Source organism: Anguilla rostrata, chromosome 14 (genome assembly GCF_018555375.3).
Source record: "Anguilla rostrata isolate EN2019 chromosome 14, ASM1855537v3, whole genome shotgun sequence".
In the NCBI taxonomy this organism is placed as follows: Eukaryota; Metazoa; Chordata; class Actinopteri; order Anguilliformes; family Anguillidae; genus Anguilla; species Anguilla rostrata.
In genome coordinates this window covers 13,690,276-13,706,518 of record NC_057946.1, presented here as the reverse complement: position 1 = coordinate 13,706,518, position 16,243 = coordinate 13,690,276, and the positions used below count along the sequence as shown (strand labels likewise).

Sequence of the window (16,243 nt, the reverse complement as noted above, 5' to 3'; positions counted from 1 at the left end):
TGCGGTCCTCAATACTGACACTGATAAGGCAGTACAATCTGTATTTGTGTGTGTGTGTGTGTGTGCGCACTTGAGTGCATTTATATATGTGTGTGTGTGCATTTATATATGTGTGTATGTTAACGTGCCTTTCTGTGTGTGTGTGTGTGTGTGTGTGTGTGTGTTAAATAACACAGCAGAAATGCGCTCTAGTTCCTGAAGCGTATCTGCTCCAGCACATGCAGTGGATGTTCTCACCCTCCTTCCCGCTCCTGAGCCACGTCTCGCACACGGCTGGCTCTGTCCCCCCCGCCACCGCCAGCAGCCCCATCTACTTAGTGATATGTAAATGCCGCCACCAGCCTGCAAATACGCGCCAGCAGGGAGAGTATATAAAGCGATAAAGCGCCCTTCGCTAGCCCGCGCCTCGCTGATGTCACTCTCAGATTGTGCCGTGCCGTGTAGTGTGAAATCGCGGGATGGCGGTGGGCTTCCGCGGCGATTCCTGTTTGTTCTCACCTCGCCGTCGCCGGGTGCCGTGGGTTGCAGCTTACTCACGAGCACACTTACTCATCACCTTATCGCTTACTGAAATGTATTACATGTTAATGACAAATAATCTCCCCCAGTGTCTTGCTTTTATAATATAAGACCTGTTTGAGTAACAAACTAGTAACTTCAACTGGAGTTACGGTGGTCTGTGTTTTTTTAAGGCTCCATTTAACCTCACCCTCCCCCTTACCCTTAATATTATCCTTAACGTTGTCTTTTTATCACCACGTTGGCTGTGTTGCATGTATTTCTGTTTCCTCTTTCCCACAATTCCTTGTAATCAGGAACAGGAGCAGGACAGTTGGTACTAGTGCTGTTGTTGGCTCAGTAAGACTGCGGAGTGTGCGCAGGGATAGTGAGAGCTCGCCCGCTGGCTGGTGCTGTGTGATACTGGCGCCACCCTTTCCTGTCTCTATGGAGACTGTCACTCATCTGAAATGGCTCTATTATCTGAGAGAGGGAGGAAGAGGAAGGGCTGTACTGAACAGGGTGCGGAGAGGGGAGTGAGGGGTACACTACCCGGCATTCGGGGGCATTAGCTCGGCTGGATATGCCGGCCCTTTCTCGGGTAACGGTAGCGAGCTTTAAACAGCATGTGCCGAATGGCGCTGAAAGTTCAACCGAAATGGTTTTAAAGTGGAGGCAGGACAGAGACACCTCTCCCAGTTGCTGTAGTAAGGGCGGTAATGGCGGGTTAGGCAGTGAAGCACTGTTTAAGGGAAAGCCTAAGGTTAACACTGCGCATGCACCCGGAGGCTGTGTGTCCGCAGCCTTCATTGTTTCTGTTGCCATTAAATGAATGAAAGTGTCTCTCTTCCTCCTTCAAAATGTGTGACTGCACAATGGGGAGTGGGTGTGTGAGTGTGTGTGTGAGCGAGGCCAAAGCCCTCTGCGCTCAGAGACGGCTGCCATTTTCCCAGCGGAGTGCGCTGCTACGGTACGCATTAGAGGAAGTGCTCTTCACCACCTCTCTCTCTCTCTTTCACAGAGCCTGCTGCGGACCTTTCGCAACCTGAAGGACGTGGGGATGGTGCAGGTGAAGGTCATTGGTGCAGAGGGTCTGCTGGCCGCTGATGTCACAGGTAGAACTGACAAAGGTTTCTTAAAGGCACAGTCTGCATTTTTCCTACACTACTTCACCTACACAAATCCGTAACAACTAATGTGATGTGTCATATATTTTACATTATACTGCATGTCTTCAGCAATACTCGAAGGAACTGAATCTCTACTGTGGTGACAAGGCAGTTTGGATGTGCTGTTCGTACTGCATTTGGAATGCTGTAGTGTATGTATGCTTTCAGTATGGCTAGGCTGGTCCAATAGAATGTATGAATATATCTAACATTTGTGAAATAATGCCATCCCACCATATTGCCGAGTAGGATACATGAAAGCAGGCAATGAAACTGCACTGTTCCCTGCCCTGCAGGTTTGAGAATTTTTTGTGTGACAAATTCAGTGAGAGACTTGCATTAACTCACTGCTAGTTTGAGGGCATTCCAAGCTGCTTTCGAGTGAGTTGAGTTTTTTGGGAAGAAGTCTCAGAAATTGGTCTCCTTGAATGAGCAGTGGGGTAGCCTGGCCTCATCCAAAGCTCTGCGTGATGCCTTTTTTTTGAGAACCTCTTTTTTGCTCTCTTGTTTTCTTTGCGAACCATCGGTGTGAAGGGCCTCGTGTGGGACAGGACAGAGAAGGTTAATGGCTGGAGTGAAGAGATTATTCGAAGAGTTCAGAATGAAGGACGGGATGTGAAGCAGTCTGGGGCTTGGAAGGGGCGTGGCCTCTGTCCTATATCATTGAGTTTATCTAAATATCCTCAACTGAACAAGGGGTTTATTGTAGATTGCCTATTTAATTTTAAAAAAATCTAAGATTACTATCTTATGGCATGGTTGATAGTTGGGATTGTCTCTGTCCTTTAAATCTTGCATTGCTGCTCTGTAGACTGATTTTACTGCAGTTGCATGGAAGCACATCCATTAAGCACAGTTATATTTGACTGTGGTGAAAGGGCATCTAAGGAGCTCATCTGTGTCTGATTGAAGGGTGGGTCAGGGTGGGGGGGTGGGGAGGGGTAGGGGATACCAAGCGGACAGTCGAGCTTTTGAAAAACAGACGGCCGACACTCTGAAAAACAGGCGAGTGAGCGTTCGCCAAAAAAAAAACCAAACAGACAGGCGGGATCTGGGGTGGTTTGTTCACTTGTCTTCTCACTCGAATTAAGACGTGTTCAGTAGCAGGCGATTCCCTGGACCCCCCAGCCCCCCCCCGACCCCCCCGCTCAAATCGCACCCCCTCGCACGGCTCCGCCTGTGGCTCTGACCCCCCCGTGTGGACCGCTGTTCCCAGGGGAACGGCCCGTGTGGCGATCCCTGATTTCACACTCCTCCTCCTCCTCCGCCCGCCCGCCTGCCCGCCCGCATCCTCGACCCCGCTCCCGCCCGCTGCGCTGACAGGGAGACAAAGCCCTTTAGAGCACGCTGCGCTGCCATTGGACGGCTGCGGAGGTGTCAGGGAACAAGGTTAGGGCCCGCCGGTGCCGCACCTTTTTAATAAAGAGCTCACATTCTCACATTCAGACACGAGAGAGCTCTCTCCATTCCCCCCTGAGCACCCCCCTTATCTGCACCTCAATACCTCAACACTTCATCTGTGCTGAACAAATATAATAATAATAATAATAATAATAATAATAATAATAATAAAATAGAAAAATTGCTAGCTTAGGTTAAAAAGGTTTTATTCTCTGGATACGACCATAAGATTTGCTGACGACCAACGGATCTCGGCTAGACAGCCAATGTCAGGGACCCTATACTGTATATATTTCATGTTTTGAAATCTGGTATTTTTATTTTTTCCTTCAGAATAAATAGACTAATGCATTATTTGTAATGATCATCTAGTGGTATTTCTTTTAATGAACAGTGTTTGCAACTTTGTTTATTAACGTCATGTACTGCAATGTAATGTATCCGATCACTGAATATATGTTCCAACATGATCTGAGTACCCACGTTATTCTAAAAATGTATGCAATGCTTGGGAGTTCTCAAACTTGGCGTGTGATATGCGTGTTATTCTCTTGTGTGCAGCCTAATCAATATTTCTCTGAGGAGGACATTCAGAGCAGACAGCAGTGGCTTTCAAGTGATTGCAGTGACATTTATTTCGTCTGCCTCTGAAATGTCCCGCTCATGCCATAGCATTTTAGGAAACCTATGGGAATCAATAACGGTTTGTTAAGGTGTTCCACATATGACAGTGGCATAGCAATAGCACTTTCTGTGTGAAGATTCTTCTCTTTTTTTTGCCTGTGTGTGTGTGTGCGTGCGCGTGCGTGACTGTGTATGCATTTATATAAGTTTTTATATGTGGTTGTGTGTGTGTGTGTGTTTAGCCAGCATACATTTACATAGTCAGTATACATTTGAAGGTAGCTGTACAGTATGTTGGTAATTGTTTCACAGGCAGTGGTAGTACTTTAGCACTAATGGACATTTAGCCACATATTTTTTCATACATCAGTTACTTTGGCAGTCTTTCTCTGGATGCAGTATGCAGGAAGTGGCGTTTACCTTCAAATACGTATGTTTACCTAAGTCTCCATGTCTGGTGTTGTTGAGTGTTCACTGTGAAAATGAAAAATAATACTTTTGTAAGAAATTATATGTTTATTAAATATTAATTGCAGAATTAATTCAGCACAATGCTAATTATAAAAATGAGTATGCATATACGTGTACGCCAGTTGAATTATGTTTATATATACTTTTATCCATTATTTTGATTGTATAAAAGTCCTTATCAAGAATTACCTTTTTTTACATATTCATACTGCTGGATATTTTTTGTGTAAGTAATACAGTTTAAATGCTTTCCTTAAGGTTACCGTGGAAGTTTTTTTCAGATAAAGTGTAATGTATTTTTTTAAAACCCTGCCCACTTTTATGCTAATATGATATGCTCGGTAACGCTTCCAATTTGTTCTCCTACTTCTCCAGTGTGGAGTGGTTAAGTGGTTTGCCTTTTAGCATACTGTTCTCTTCAGACACATGTTACAGGCTTGTGGGACAGCCTGCAGATCTGTAATGCTGCGCAGCTCAATGAAAACATGAAAGCTTCTTGATTATGACACAGACCAGCTCTGCAGGAAGTGCATGAGCCCTGTCTGTAATGTGGACGATTGCACTTCCTCCCTCACTGTAATGTGTGCTGTGACTGCCGTTAGTCACTGGTCCTGAGCATCAAAATTAAGTCGGTAAATATGAAGAGGAGGGGACTGCTGATTGACAGCTCTTACCCCTCCCTCCCCTCACCGCTCTCCTAGGGAAAAGTGACCCCTTCTGTGTGGTGGAGCTGAGCAATGACCGTCTGCAGACGCACACCGTCTACAAGAACCTCAATCCGGAGTGGAACAAGGTCTTCACTTTGTGAGTCCTCCTGTAGCTGGAAAGGGAGTCACAGGCCTGCGTGTGCAAACACACACACATGCGTACACATGAACACACACATACACACGCACCCACAAACACGAACTCGCACGCATATACACACACACACACACACATACAGACACACAGACACACACGGATAGTGCTAGCTTTAGTAAAGAAGGACAGGTATTTTCAGCTGATTGAAAAGATGCAAATGAGACAAGCTTTCCTACAATATCACATTTGTGCATTTTAATTATTTGTTTGTTTGTTTCTTTAGTTTGATTAACATCACAATAGGTTGATAAATTCACCAGACTGTAGACACACAGCCTACATTTTCTTCCATTTTCTTTTTTTTAAATCTTGTTTTTACCACCACTGTAAAATGCGTGAGCATTTATTACCAAATTTGTGACACATTATTATAACAAGAGTTGTATCATCTAGCAATTACAGCGAGAAAAATATGCAAATGTTGTGTTCATATGAGAAAGGCATTGTCATAACTTGTTATATTTCCTATTATACTTGACTCTACTCACACTGCTTGATTTGTTTAGGTGTAATGGGAGAAAAAATGCAAATGTGAAAAAGTGACACCTCATGTCCTTTCACTCAATTTCTTTCTTTCCTGGTGAGCTGGTTCCAGAACTGGAAATTCCTTTTAAGAGGCGATGAATGTGCTGCAGCTCATCTCTGCTAGCGCTCATCTTTAAGAATAACCTCAATTTCTCTCAACAAGCTCCCCAGGTGGCTAGTTTTCAAAGATATCATTAAAAAGTGAATTAATAGTCCGCTTTTACACTGAAAAACTGGTCACACGCAAGGTTTAGTGTGTTAATGTCGTCGCTGCTTCAAAGATTCTAGAGATGTTCATTTTTAGTCGTGAGTGGCCCCTTCACTGCCTGTCTGTTCCTCCCTGTAACACTTCCTTGGAGCAGTAACGTGACGGACATCCACGCGGTGCTGGAGGTCACAGTTTACGATGAGGATCGAGACAGAAGCGCCGATTTCCTGGGCAAAGTGGCCATCCCCTTACTAAGAGTGAGTCTTCTCCTCATATCACATAGTCTGAAATCTTCTCTCATTGGGAATAAGATTCCTCAAAAAAGAAAATAGTCCTTTCATTTAGTGAAAATGTTTTGATGAGATAGAGAAGGACAGCGAGAGAAAGATGGAAACGGAGAAATGTATCTTACTATATTTTTATACTTTTATATGTTTTATATTTGTATTGTTTTTTTTCACCTGTTCTCATTCTGTCGTCTTACTATATGCATTTTAAAACATGGTTTGCAGTAAAGCATTTTTGAGAACAAAAGAGACTTTTCAAATCAGTATACTTTGGCAGTGTGTATTTTAAATGTCATGTAATAACGAGTTTGGTAGAAATTGAGGGAGGAAGGGAGGGAGGGAGAGACAGGAAGAGAGAGACAAAATAAAACTATGAAAATCCAGCCTCAATCACCTACGCACGCCCGTTTTTCCCTGACAGTTGGCCTCTGGTACGAGCAGGCAGTTGTCAGAGATGGTCGTCTCGAACCCTCTGTGCAGCTGGGGGGAGGTCAAAGGTCAGGGAGGGAGTGTATTCATCAGGGCTTTTGGAGATGGGCGACTGTCACGTCCTCTTTCCCGCAGATCCGGAATGGAGAACGGAAAGCATACGCCTTGAAGAACAAGGAGCTGACAGGGCCGACCAAGGGGGTCATCTTCCTGGAAACAGACGTGATTTTTAATACTGTAGGTCTCGTCTTCTTTGTCCTTTAAAATTCCATCTCCCTCTCCTTTCATTTTCTTTGACACTTCCCTCCCTCCCATACCCTGCACACCCCTTGTCCGGTGTCCTGCTTGTGTTAATTTACCAGAGCTGTGCTGTGTGTGTGTGTGTGTGTGTGTGTGTGTGTGCACACGTGTGTGTGTGTGTGTGTGTGCATGTGCGTGCGTGTGCATGCGTATACGTGCGTGTGTGTGTGTGTGGGTGTGTATTTTAACATATGTTTGCATTGCTTGTGGAACTGTAGCAGTAACTGTTTATCTTCTCACAGATCAAAGCTGGCCTGAGAACATTAGTACCAATAGAACAAAAGTACATTGAAGAGGAACCCAAAGTTTCCAAACAGGTAATGTTAAATGTGAGTGTGTGTGTGTGTGTGTGTGTGTGTGTGTGAGTGTGTGAGCGTGTGCATGTGTGTGTGTGCATGCATGAGTGTGTGTGCAGCTCTGAGGGGCTGTTTCATGGGTGCTGAATAGAAACATGGTGCTGCCAGCTCTCAGTAGCTCTGCTGCTGTGCCTCTCTGACAAAGGGCTGAATCAGGGGGGGTCGGCCCCCAATCACACCCCCACAAAGAGCCCCGCGGCTCAAACAGACGTTCCGCCCGGGCCCCCGTCCTGACAGCCCCGACCGCTCCCCTCTTACTCGCTTAGACAAGGACCAGGGATGTGGTCCGCACTGTGATGTCATGCAGCACTTTCTCCAGTCATATGGGTCTTAAATGGTTTGACTTCCTGTTGATTACTTTAGATACCTGGATCAAATGATCTGTCTGCTCTTTTAAACCTGTTTGTCTGCTGGTTTCTTTATTAATAGAAACACACCACTGTGAAATATGTGCGTCGTCATATTTTCAAAAAGGTCCACATATTTACAGTGTATTGCGGTGTTCTCCATTTCTGTAAGAGAGGGCCAGTCTGTCTGCTGGTTTCTGATCTCTTGGTTATGTGTACTCGCTACCGAACCTGCCCTGACTGTCTGCTTCTCTGTCTGTGTGCTTACCTGATGTGTGGTCTGAACATCGATACCTGTCCCTCTGTCTGTTGTCTCTTTGGTTTGACTCGTCTGATGCCCTATCAGTCTGTCTGTGGTTCCTTTTTGTACCCTCTGAATGCCCTGTCCGTCTGTCTGTGATTTGTTCTCTTTGTGGTGACTCCATCTGAATGCCCTGTCCGTCTGTCTGTCTGTGTTCTCCCTGCGCAGCTCCTGCAGCAGAACTTTAACCGGGTGAAGCGCTGCATCCTGGTCCTCATCAACTCCGGTTACTATGTCAACAGCTGCCTTGAGTGGGAGTCTCCCCAGAGGAGCATCTGTGCCTTCCTGGTGAGGGTCTGCCCCCGTCAGCCAATGGGACAAGTCTGAGGCTGTCCCAGCATCCTCTCCTCCAAATCTCACCCCCCCCCACCATCCCCCAAATCTCATCCATGCCTACGGTGTTCACTGTGAAGACCTGAGCAGGGCTTCCATGCTCTTTCAAAATTCTCAGAAGCCCTCAGATTTACACAGTTTAAATTACGGTGGACTAAAGGTTCTGGAAAATAACACCGTATTGACCAAGGTACTTTAAAGTGATTGTTTGTTTTGGGAGAGAGATTCATCTTGGATACTTCTTCTTAACTTCTTGTATAAATTGCTCCTTTTTAGACTGATCCTGGATCAGGATTTGCACTGTGAGCTAGCGGTTGTGGCTGGGATTGTGGTTGATGCTTAAGGACAGTTCACACAATGCAGGGCAACGTGTGGAAAGGAAGGTTGCACTGGCTGTCCCATTCTGTGAAACTGCAGGGAGATCTGCTTTGTTGAAATGTCTGTCCTGTGAATGATAGGCCCTGGTCTTTAAGCGCTTCGGAGACGTGCGGGTTAGGGTTGGGGTTGGGGTTGGGGTTAGGGTTAGGGTGGGTTGACCGTGAGGTTAGGGGTTAGGGTTAGGGTTAGCATCAGTAAGTGTCGTGCTGACACAGCCGTTTCCAGGTCCTGCTGGTGACTGACACATAGCTAAGATATCTGCTGGCAGGAGTAACAGAGGCATATTTATGCAACCCCCTTTATAGCTCAAAAAGCTTCCAGTTAGCATGCTGGGCTGTAGATGCTATGCGGGGTGGAGATGGTAGTATTGAGCACCTCTACAGTGATTTTCAAAATAACTCTGTGAGCAGAACCAGGAGCCATAAGGGGTTCATTAAGGTCATTAAATGATAAAAGGTAAATTTCACTCCTATCATACGTTATTTTACACGTTATTTTGCATGGAGCAAGCCCAGGCTTTACGCAGATGCTGGACGCTCTAGTTTGCAGGTAAATGGCGAATCTGGACGGTCTGAATGGCCTGTCATTACGTATTCTTACAGTATGTTCTCTTGTGCATGATACGGCGTGATTGATGACAGAATGGAGCGGAGGGTAGACGGCAGGAGGGTCTGAAAGTATCGCATCCCAGGAGGGAACGGCGTACCATTAGCATGGCGACCACAAAAAAGAAAAAAAGACGGTGCGGTGCTCTTATCTGCAGTTAAGATGTCAGATTTGCTCTTGTAAGAATAGGGTCTGAAATGGCGGAGACACCGTTGCACCGGCTCCAGAGGAGATTCTACACCCGCCTTAATTAATAGTCGCTGCTCCAGTCTCCATTTCTTTCTCTCTCTCTCTCTCTCTCTCTCTTTGTTTCTCTTCTTCTGACATTTGAAAAGCCCCAATTCTGCCAGCACATATTATACGGCAAAAAAAAAAAAAACCCCCCAAAAAAACTGCATAATTGGACAACGGAGCTGTCACGGAGAGGACGCCCTTTCTCAGGTCCCCGAGTCACAGGGATGTACTACAAGGCGAAGTTAAAGTCTTCTGATGCCATTTCTGCATAAATTGCTGTTGGACCTGTCTGTTAGCCTGGCCCCGCCGTCTCCGGCGTTTAGCATTAACATTTGATACCGCGCATATTTCTGTGTCTGCGCCGTGTCGGGACGAGCGCGGGTCATCGCTGCTCCCCAGTAATTTGGAAGGGAGGTGGGGAGGGTGGTGGGGGGTTGGGGGGTGTTTGGGTGCAGAGATTCCGTGGATCTGTTCTCATTTTTTTTTTCCCCCCTGTGCATAGCATAATTCAGTGAAAGTGTCTTTATTTGATCCCTTTATTTCCTTACAGCTGAAGTGGCCCTGTTTTAAAATAACAACTTTCCATTGAGGTTCTTACTTGTCCTCTTGCCATTTTAGAACTTAAACCTGCAACTGTAAAAAATAGTTGCTTGCTGAAAGCCTCCGTTTTTTTATCCTCTCGTCGTGAAATGTGAGTTGCGCACATGACTCCTGGTGTACACGTGAGAAATGCCCCTTTGTTCTGAATTGTAATGATTGCACTCACCTAATTGTTTCAGAGTGGTGCTGTTGTGCAGAGAGAAATTCCCGGTTATAAATCAAAGCTGAGCAGTGTTTGTACGAGTCTCCCCACAGCATGTACTCTATCAGTGTTCGAAGTACTCCGTCATAGAGGTTTTCACTCTGGATGGTTCGCCGTGTGTTTGGGGAAACCCAGGGTAAGTGTCTGGTTGGCCGTACTGCAGGAGACACGTCCCGCTGACAGCCCTCACATGGGGCGATTGAGAGAGGCTCGCCGTGTCTAATGATCTTCCTTCGCAGCGACGCTCTTCGTTTTGCGCGTTCTGAGGCTCTTCGGCCTCATTCTCCGCTTAATTTCAAGCTTCATTTTCGCAGAAAAAGCCGGCGTGCCTCTGAGCCGCCTGGACTTTCAGTGACCCGCGCTCTCGGTCTGGAAATGAATGGCGGTGATCTGTTTCATTTGCTCCGCCACGTTTTTTTTCCTCTCTCTCCACTTTTCCTCTTAAAGAGGAAACAAGCTCAAGAGCTGAAAGAGGGCATCGGCTCAGAGGGGAATGTTTTGACAGCTTCGCTCCGTGGCCGTGTGGATTATGGAATCGCAGAGATGAGATATTGATGGAGAAAACGCTGTACTCCTGTGACTTTGAGTGCCTTGTCCATGGCGTGTTCGTTTGTTCCCTGTCTTTTGCGCAGAGATAGGGAATGAGTTGAATCAGCCATGCTGATTTAATTAAAACCTTTGTAGGGGAGAGGTGCTGAAGGGCTCGTCCGGCATGAATCTGGTGGTGTAGTGGTGTGGTGCCACGCACCGCGGGCGCCCATCGTGATTGGCTGTGGCGTCGCCCAGAGATGGGACGGGTTCAGCCAGCTGGGATGATCACATCTCAACTCCACTCTCACCAGCGACCTCTGCAGGACAGAGACCCTGCTTGTTGAGATGCACACAAAGAGTCTTCCTCTGACTCGTGTCTGTGTGAGTCCAACTCGCAAACCGTGGCGTGAAAAGAAGCGGCGGCTGACATCACGTGCTTTGGAGAAGTGCTTGTTTGTTCTCTCCCAAAAAGGGAAGGTTTCAGAAATGAGCAAATGGGGGGAGGGATGGGGCATAAAAAATGTATTGGGGGCACAACGCTTGATGATTGGGGAGGAGCTTGCATCCAATGGGTCTGTCACTCAAACCGCGACTCTAATTGTGCATTAGATGAATGGCGTTCCCTCAAAAGGCACTGAAAACATAACCAGCCCCCATCCCCATTAAATATGCCTGTTGGAGGAACCACTCTGCACTCGTATTTTTACTTTCTAAAGAAAAAAAAATCTAATTATTTAACTTAAAAATATCTGGCCTCTTAAACTAGGCCTGAGGCAATATATAAATTAATCAGATACATTTACTTGTTTAAGTTACAGGGAAAAGAAAAAGAGTTTCCATTGCAGGGAAGGTAGCCCTCAAAACTTGGCTGAGAGAACGCCTCCAGCACCTTCGGCAGGATTTTAAAGCACAGCTGTCCGCTGGATATTATTCTAACTTCCCAACACGCTGAAGACACAGCAGTCATTGTGACGCAGGTGAACGAGTGAGATGCTCAGCTATGGCGTTTCTGTATTCAGCGTGTGTTCAGATCCCCGGGTGTAAAACGATTACTTTTTTTGGCACTTTGCGCTTTTTTAACTATGCGCTGCAATTAATGAAGATGTTTTTGTAGAAAATGTAGCCTTTTAAATGTGTCCCCTGTCCGAGTGTGCTGAGTGAGTGTTTGTGGTGAAAATGTTGGTTGTGGGTTGATTTCCAGTTGGGGCGCTGCCGTTGTGCCCTTGAGAAAAACACTTAACCTGAATCGCTTCATGAAAATGTCCAGCTACACAGAACGATACGTCGCTCGAGATAAGCATGTCTGAAAAAATGCTGAAATGAAAGCCTCAGTGAAATCGACAGACAACGTTCCCTCGTCTGCCATAAGCAGGGTGTGGCGCTCATGACTGTGCCGACGGGTCTGCTGCACTAGAACTCCTCGTTATCCATGCATCTGTGCACTTGACCACCGCAAGGGCCACTCCTCTCAGGGTGGCCAGATTGAGGGGTTTTATTTCAAAAGTAGAGAGTAAGAAAAATGAATGGGGGCAGTTTCAGAGTAAAAACGTGCATTGGAGTCATGGGGGAAGTTTCAGTGCAGGAAAAGCAGAACAGACATCCTAATGTAGACTAGATTTGCCGTGTAAAAAGTCAATGCAAGCACAGGGACAATAATGTACTGGCACATAGGCTCCGTGCTCCCGTTTCCTGATTTACGAACAAAGACTTCCATCTACAGTGTTCAGCAGGCTTCAGAGTAAAAATGTAATGAGCGTGTGTCTGTTATGGGGGATTTAAAAAGAAAGGCTGACTCATGAATAGACCGCGAGAGGATACATCCCAGGTTCTGGCAACCTTGGCGGCACTTCCTTCGTTCCCAAAGAGAACGGGCCTGGACGGGGACGTGCTGACCCAATCAGCCGGAAAGGCCCCGCCCCCGCCCCCGCCGCCGCCGCCGGGAGCGCGGACCCCGCTGCCTTTTCCGCCAAACAAATTAGCCGTAACTTTATCTGAAGCGGGCGCAAACAGGCCGCCTGTTGTCAGGATGGGGTGGGGAGGGAGCGGGGTGGAGGCGAGGGGTGGCGGGGTGGAGGGGTGGAGGGGGGATAACGATATGAAGGCTTTGATCTGCGGCGAAGCGGGGGTCCTGTCGGCAGGCGAGGCCGGGCGAGGAGAGCTCTCCTTTTTCAGGAAACCGGAGCGCCCGGCGGCCGCGGCGCGGCTCGGGTTCAGGGGAGAGGGATAGCTGGGGGTCGCGCATGCATCATTCAGACGCTGACCCGCGGGCCCCCCTCCGAGTGGAGAGCCCGGTCTCGCGCGGAGGGGGACCTCTGCGTGAACCCGGGTGCTCTTACCCACCCGGGCCAGAGGTGGGGACCTGCACCGGGGGCATTGTAGCCGGCACAAAGCAGCGAGCGAGCCCAGTGTAGGGCGAAATGAAAACCAGACAAGGAGCTGCGCTGCGGTTTCGCCTTTTTAACGATCGCGCTGATGCGAATGCATTATTTATCATGTTATCCGAGCATGTGGAAGAGCTTTGTTTCCAAGTTAAATTGGAAAGGAATAAATGTATCACCGTGTTTAGGTAGCGGCGGTTGTGTGTTCGCCAAACGTTGGTTGCATATCTCTGAACTGCCAGAAGGGGTCACTGCTGCACCAACAAATGGATGGGCTTGCAGTGTATCTTGGGCAGCTCAGCGAGCAGCGTTAGTAGACTTACTTTCTGAGAGCGGTTCTGAAGAATGTGGTTTGGAATTGTGGTTTGGAACGCAACAGATGATTTGCGCATTTAAATTTGCAGTTATTTAGTTTTGGACTGTGCTAGCCCCAAATTCCAATTTACATCCAAAATTTAATTTAGTATTTGTGTGTATGTGTTTAGATAACTTTTTTTGGGAAGCCTTTAAGTATTTATTAAGCCCAAACAAAAAGACTAACAGTAGCAGATGGATGCAATAAGTGCTGTTGTACTTGTTTATTCATAATTCAATTAAATCAATTTGACACTTTAATTACCAGTGTATTTCAGAAAATGAGTTCTCTATTACTGAGCATAGTTTAACTGTTTATCTTCAGTTCTTTCCTATTAAATGAAGAACAACAAATTAACTGTTTTAAAAGTGTCTGCCTTGAAAAACATCAATAAAATATAGAAATATTATATATAGTATACATTCCTTTTATATAAATTGTTGCAGTAAAATGTGATATTAAAATGTAATTATTTGTGACACAGGTTTAATGTGTCAGGAATTGCCCCAGAAATTTTTGCTTATTGTTCTAATAGTGCCGTTGTAGCTGTCATGTTTGAATTTTCACACGAACTGACAATTATGTGATTTTATCTGATTTGCTACTTAGTTATTTACTGAATTTGCGGATGATCATTTTTGCTTGTGATAATATGGCTGGAACATTGTGTATTTCAGGCTGCTGAGTGGGTATTTTAACAGTAATAACTATGACGCAGCCTGCTAATTTAAACCAGAGTATTTCCCTTATTTCCCGTTATTGAGCATTTGCTGCCACAGGTTTAAGCTGCTTTTACTCTAGAAAGGAATCCATGCCCCGTTAAAGAGGCAGTCCTGTCGGATTAGACAAAACCGAAACCCGTAAATAAGGACATCAGTGAGAATGTAAATGCATCAGTGAAAATATATATGACAGAGAGACAGGTGCATAAATGAATTTATTCTCTTTGCGTCATTTTTCCTGCAAATTAGCACTTTTTTTTCTGCGTCACTCATTGTCAATTTAAGTGTTTTACGTTAATAAGTTATAAATCATTAATAAGCAGTTTAGTCAAATTTGACAAAATTCAAAATTGTTTTCTTCATCTTTTTAAATTAACCTTTTTTAAAAATAAAAACATACTTTAAAATGTATGTATTTATTTAAAATAAATATTTTTTTATAGTTTAAAAAAATTTTTTTTAAAAAAGGCTAATATTTTTTGTACCCAAGCCAGTTTGCCAAACTTAATCCCTGATATAAATCATGGTAGTTTGTCAGGTGTTCCTGGTGCTGTATAATTAACACAGTATCCAGTGCACGGCATAGGGATGGCCAGGTCGAGACAAGTTGCCGTGGCGCAGGGACGTCAAAAGAGGGGCGAAGTGGGGCGGCGTCTCTGCCGTTTTACGGAAAATCAGCCGGCAACGGAAGGTGCTGGGAAGTCGGCGCCCGCTGTTGCGTCCCTCTACCTGACCGCGCTCTGACCGCGCTCTGACCGCGCCCTGACCGCGCTATGACAGTGTGTCCGCATGTTTTCCAAAGGCTCTCTGGACTGGAACCCTTTTTTCTCCCGTCACGTCTCCCTTTCTCTCCCTCCTTTCTCCCTGCCCGGAGGGGTCGGGTCCTCTTCCGAGGGGTGCGCCAAAGGGCCGGGGGTCACACCTGGTGGCCGGGGGTCCCAGGTTCTAAAACCTGTCAATCACCCGCGGCCCGGGGCCCTCCTGGAGAATAACAAAACCTGCAGGGGGCAAAGGAGAGGGGCCCCGACGGGGCCGAGGTACCCCAGGAGCAGATCCAGATAAAGACATTCTCTGATGGAGGAGGTCTGCAGTCCAAGCGTACAGGAGCGTAAACGAGAGGCACTGAGTTTGGATAGTCCTTCGCAACTCGGGTAACTGTAATTGGACATTGCACAAATGAACCTATCCCAAATGAAATTAAATTGCAATTGGCAGGCACAAATTTAAACGGTCAAATTATACATATCCTTTATAAATGTGTATTAGCCATATTGTAAGCATAACGAGTGCATGGAATTATTTTAAGGAAAACCTGGAGAGTTTGACATCAGCCAAATGAGGCAAAACAACAAAAAATGCAATCACATTTTAATTGCATTTAATTGCAACTTTCTTCTAGCTATAATTTAAACATTTTTCCTCGTAGCTCTGGATGAACTCTCAACTTCATTTTTCGGTATATATTTTTTTCCGCTGCGTTAATAGTCAGAAGCATTGCTGTTTACTTGTTAAGTTTAAAATGTTTTTTTCTTTCCCCAGTTAAAACTTAAGCGTGAGGGGGGTACGCTGGAGTGTTTTGGGGAAGTGCTGTCTGTCGTATAAGCGCTGCTAGACACTGCGGAAAGCGCTGATATCCCCCTAAAGGGCAGCGTGTGTGTGGGCGCGGGGTTTCAGACGTGCTGGAGTGGGCAGGTAGGCCCTAGGCTGCTAATGCCTGTGTTTGTAAATAGAGATGAATTATTGAAGATTATTCCCCATATCCCTGAATGGGGCTTTATTAAAAATCTTTCATAGGAATGCGTGGCTGGCTTGGCAGGAGCAGGGACTGGACACGCTGTAGAGTGAAATATTTACCTTGGAGCGTTATGCAAACACACTCCCTAATTCATTTTTTATGTTTTATTTATGACTCTGGGTTGTTTATGTACACACGTACGCGCACGCACACACACACACACACACTGTTTTATATTTGCATGGATTTATTTGTTTCTGCGTGCGTGTACAGTTTGGACTTTTTCGAATTAAGCAATTTCATATTGGCTAGAAAGTAAACTTACATAGTGAATTTTGTGCAAATTAACTTTGTTATAGTTGGTTTAGTAACTTTGTTATACTTCTTCA

At 45.8% G+C, this 16,243-nt stretch overlaps 2 protein-coding genes across 14 annotated transcripts in view; both read left to right on the top strand.

Moving 5' to 3' along the window:
* acads (acyl-CoA dehydrogenase short chain) overlaps positions 1 to 16,243 on the top strand; it is a 276,335-nt gene that overhangs the window by 103,426 nt on the left and 156,666 nt on the right. The gene's annotated exons all lie outside the window — the stretch shown is intronic.
* The window catches only part of mctp1b (multiple C2 domains, transmembrane 1b), a 109,201-nt gene that overhangs the window by 63,589 nt on the left and 29,369 nt on the right, over positions 1 to 16,243 (top strand). For all 13 annotated transcript variants that reach the window (XM_064309523.1, XM_064309522.1, XM_064309526.1 and 10 more), the window contains 6 exons: positions 1,520 to 1,613; positions 4,865 to 4,967; positions 5,915 to 6,017; positions 6,612 to 6,713; positions 7,019 to 7,093; positions 7,949 to 8,068. In XM_064309523.1, coding sequence (XP_064165593.1) covers positions 1,520 to 1,613; positions 4,865 to 4,967; positions 5,915 to 6,017; positions 6,612 to 6,713; positions 7,019 to 7,093; positions 7,949 to 8,068 — 597 coding nt within the window. The remainder of the gene's footprint in view (positions 1 to 1,519; positions 1,614 to 4,864; positions 4,968 to 5,914; positions 6,018 to 6,611; positions 6,714 to 7,018; positions 7,094 to 7,948; positions 8,069 to 16,243) is intronic.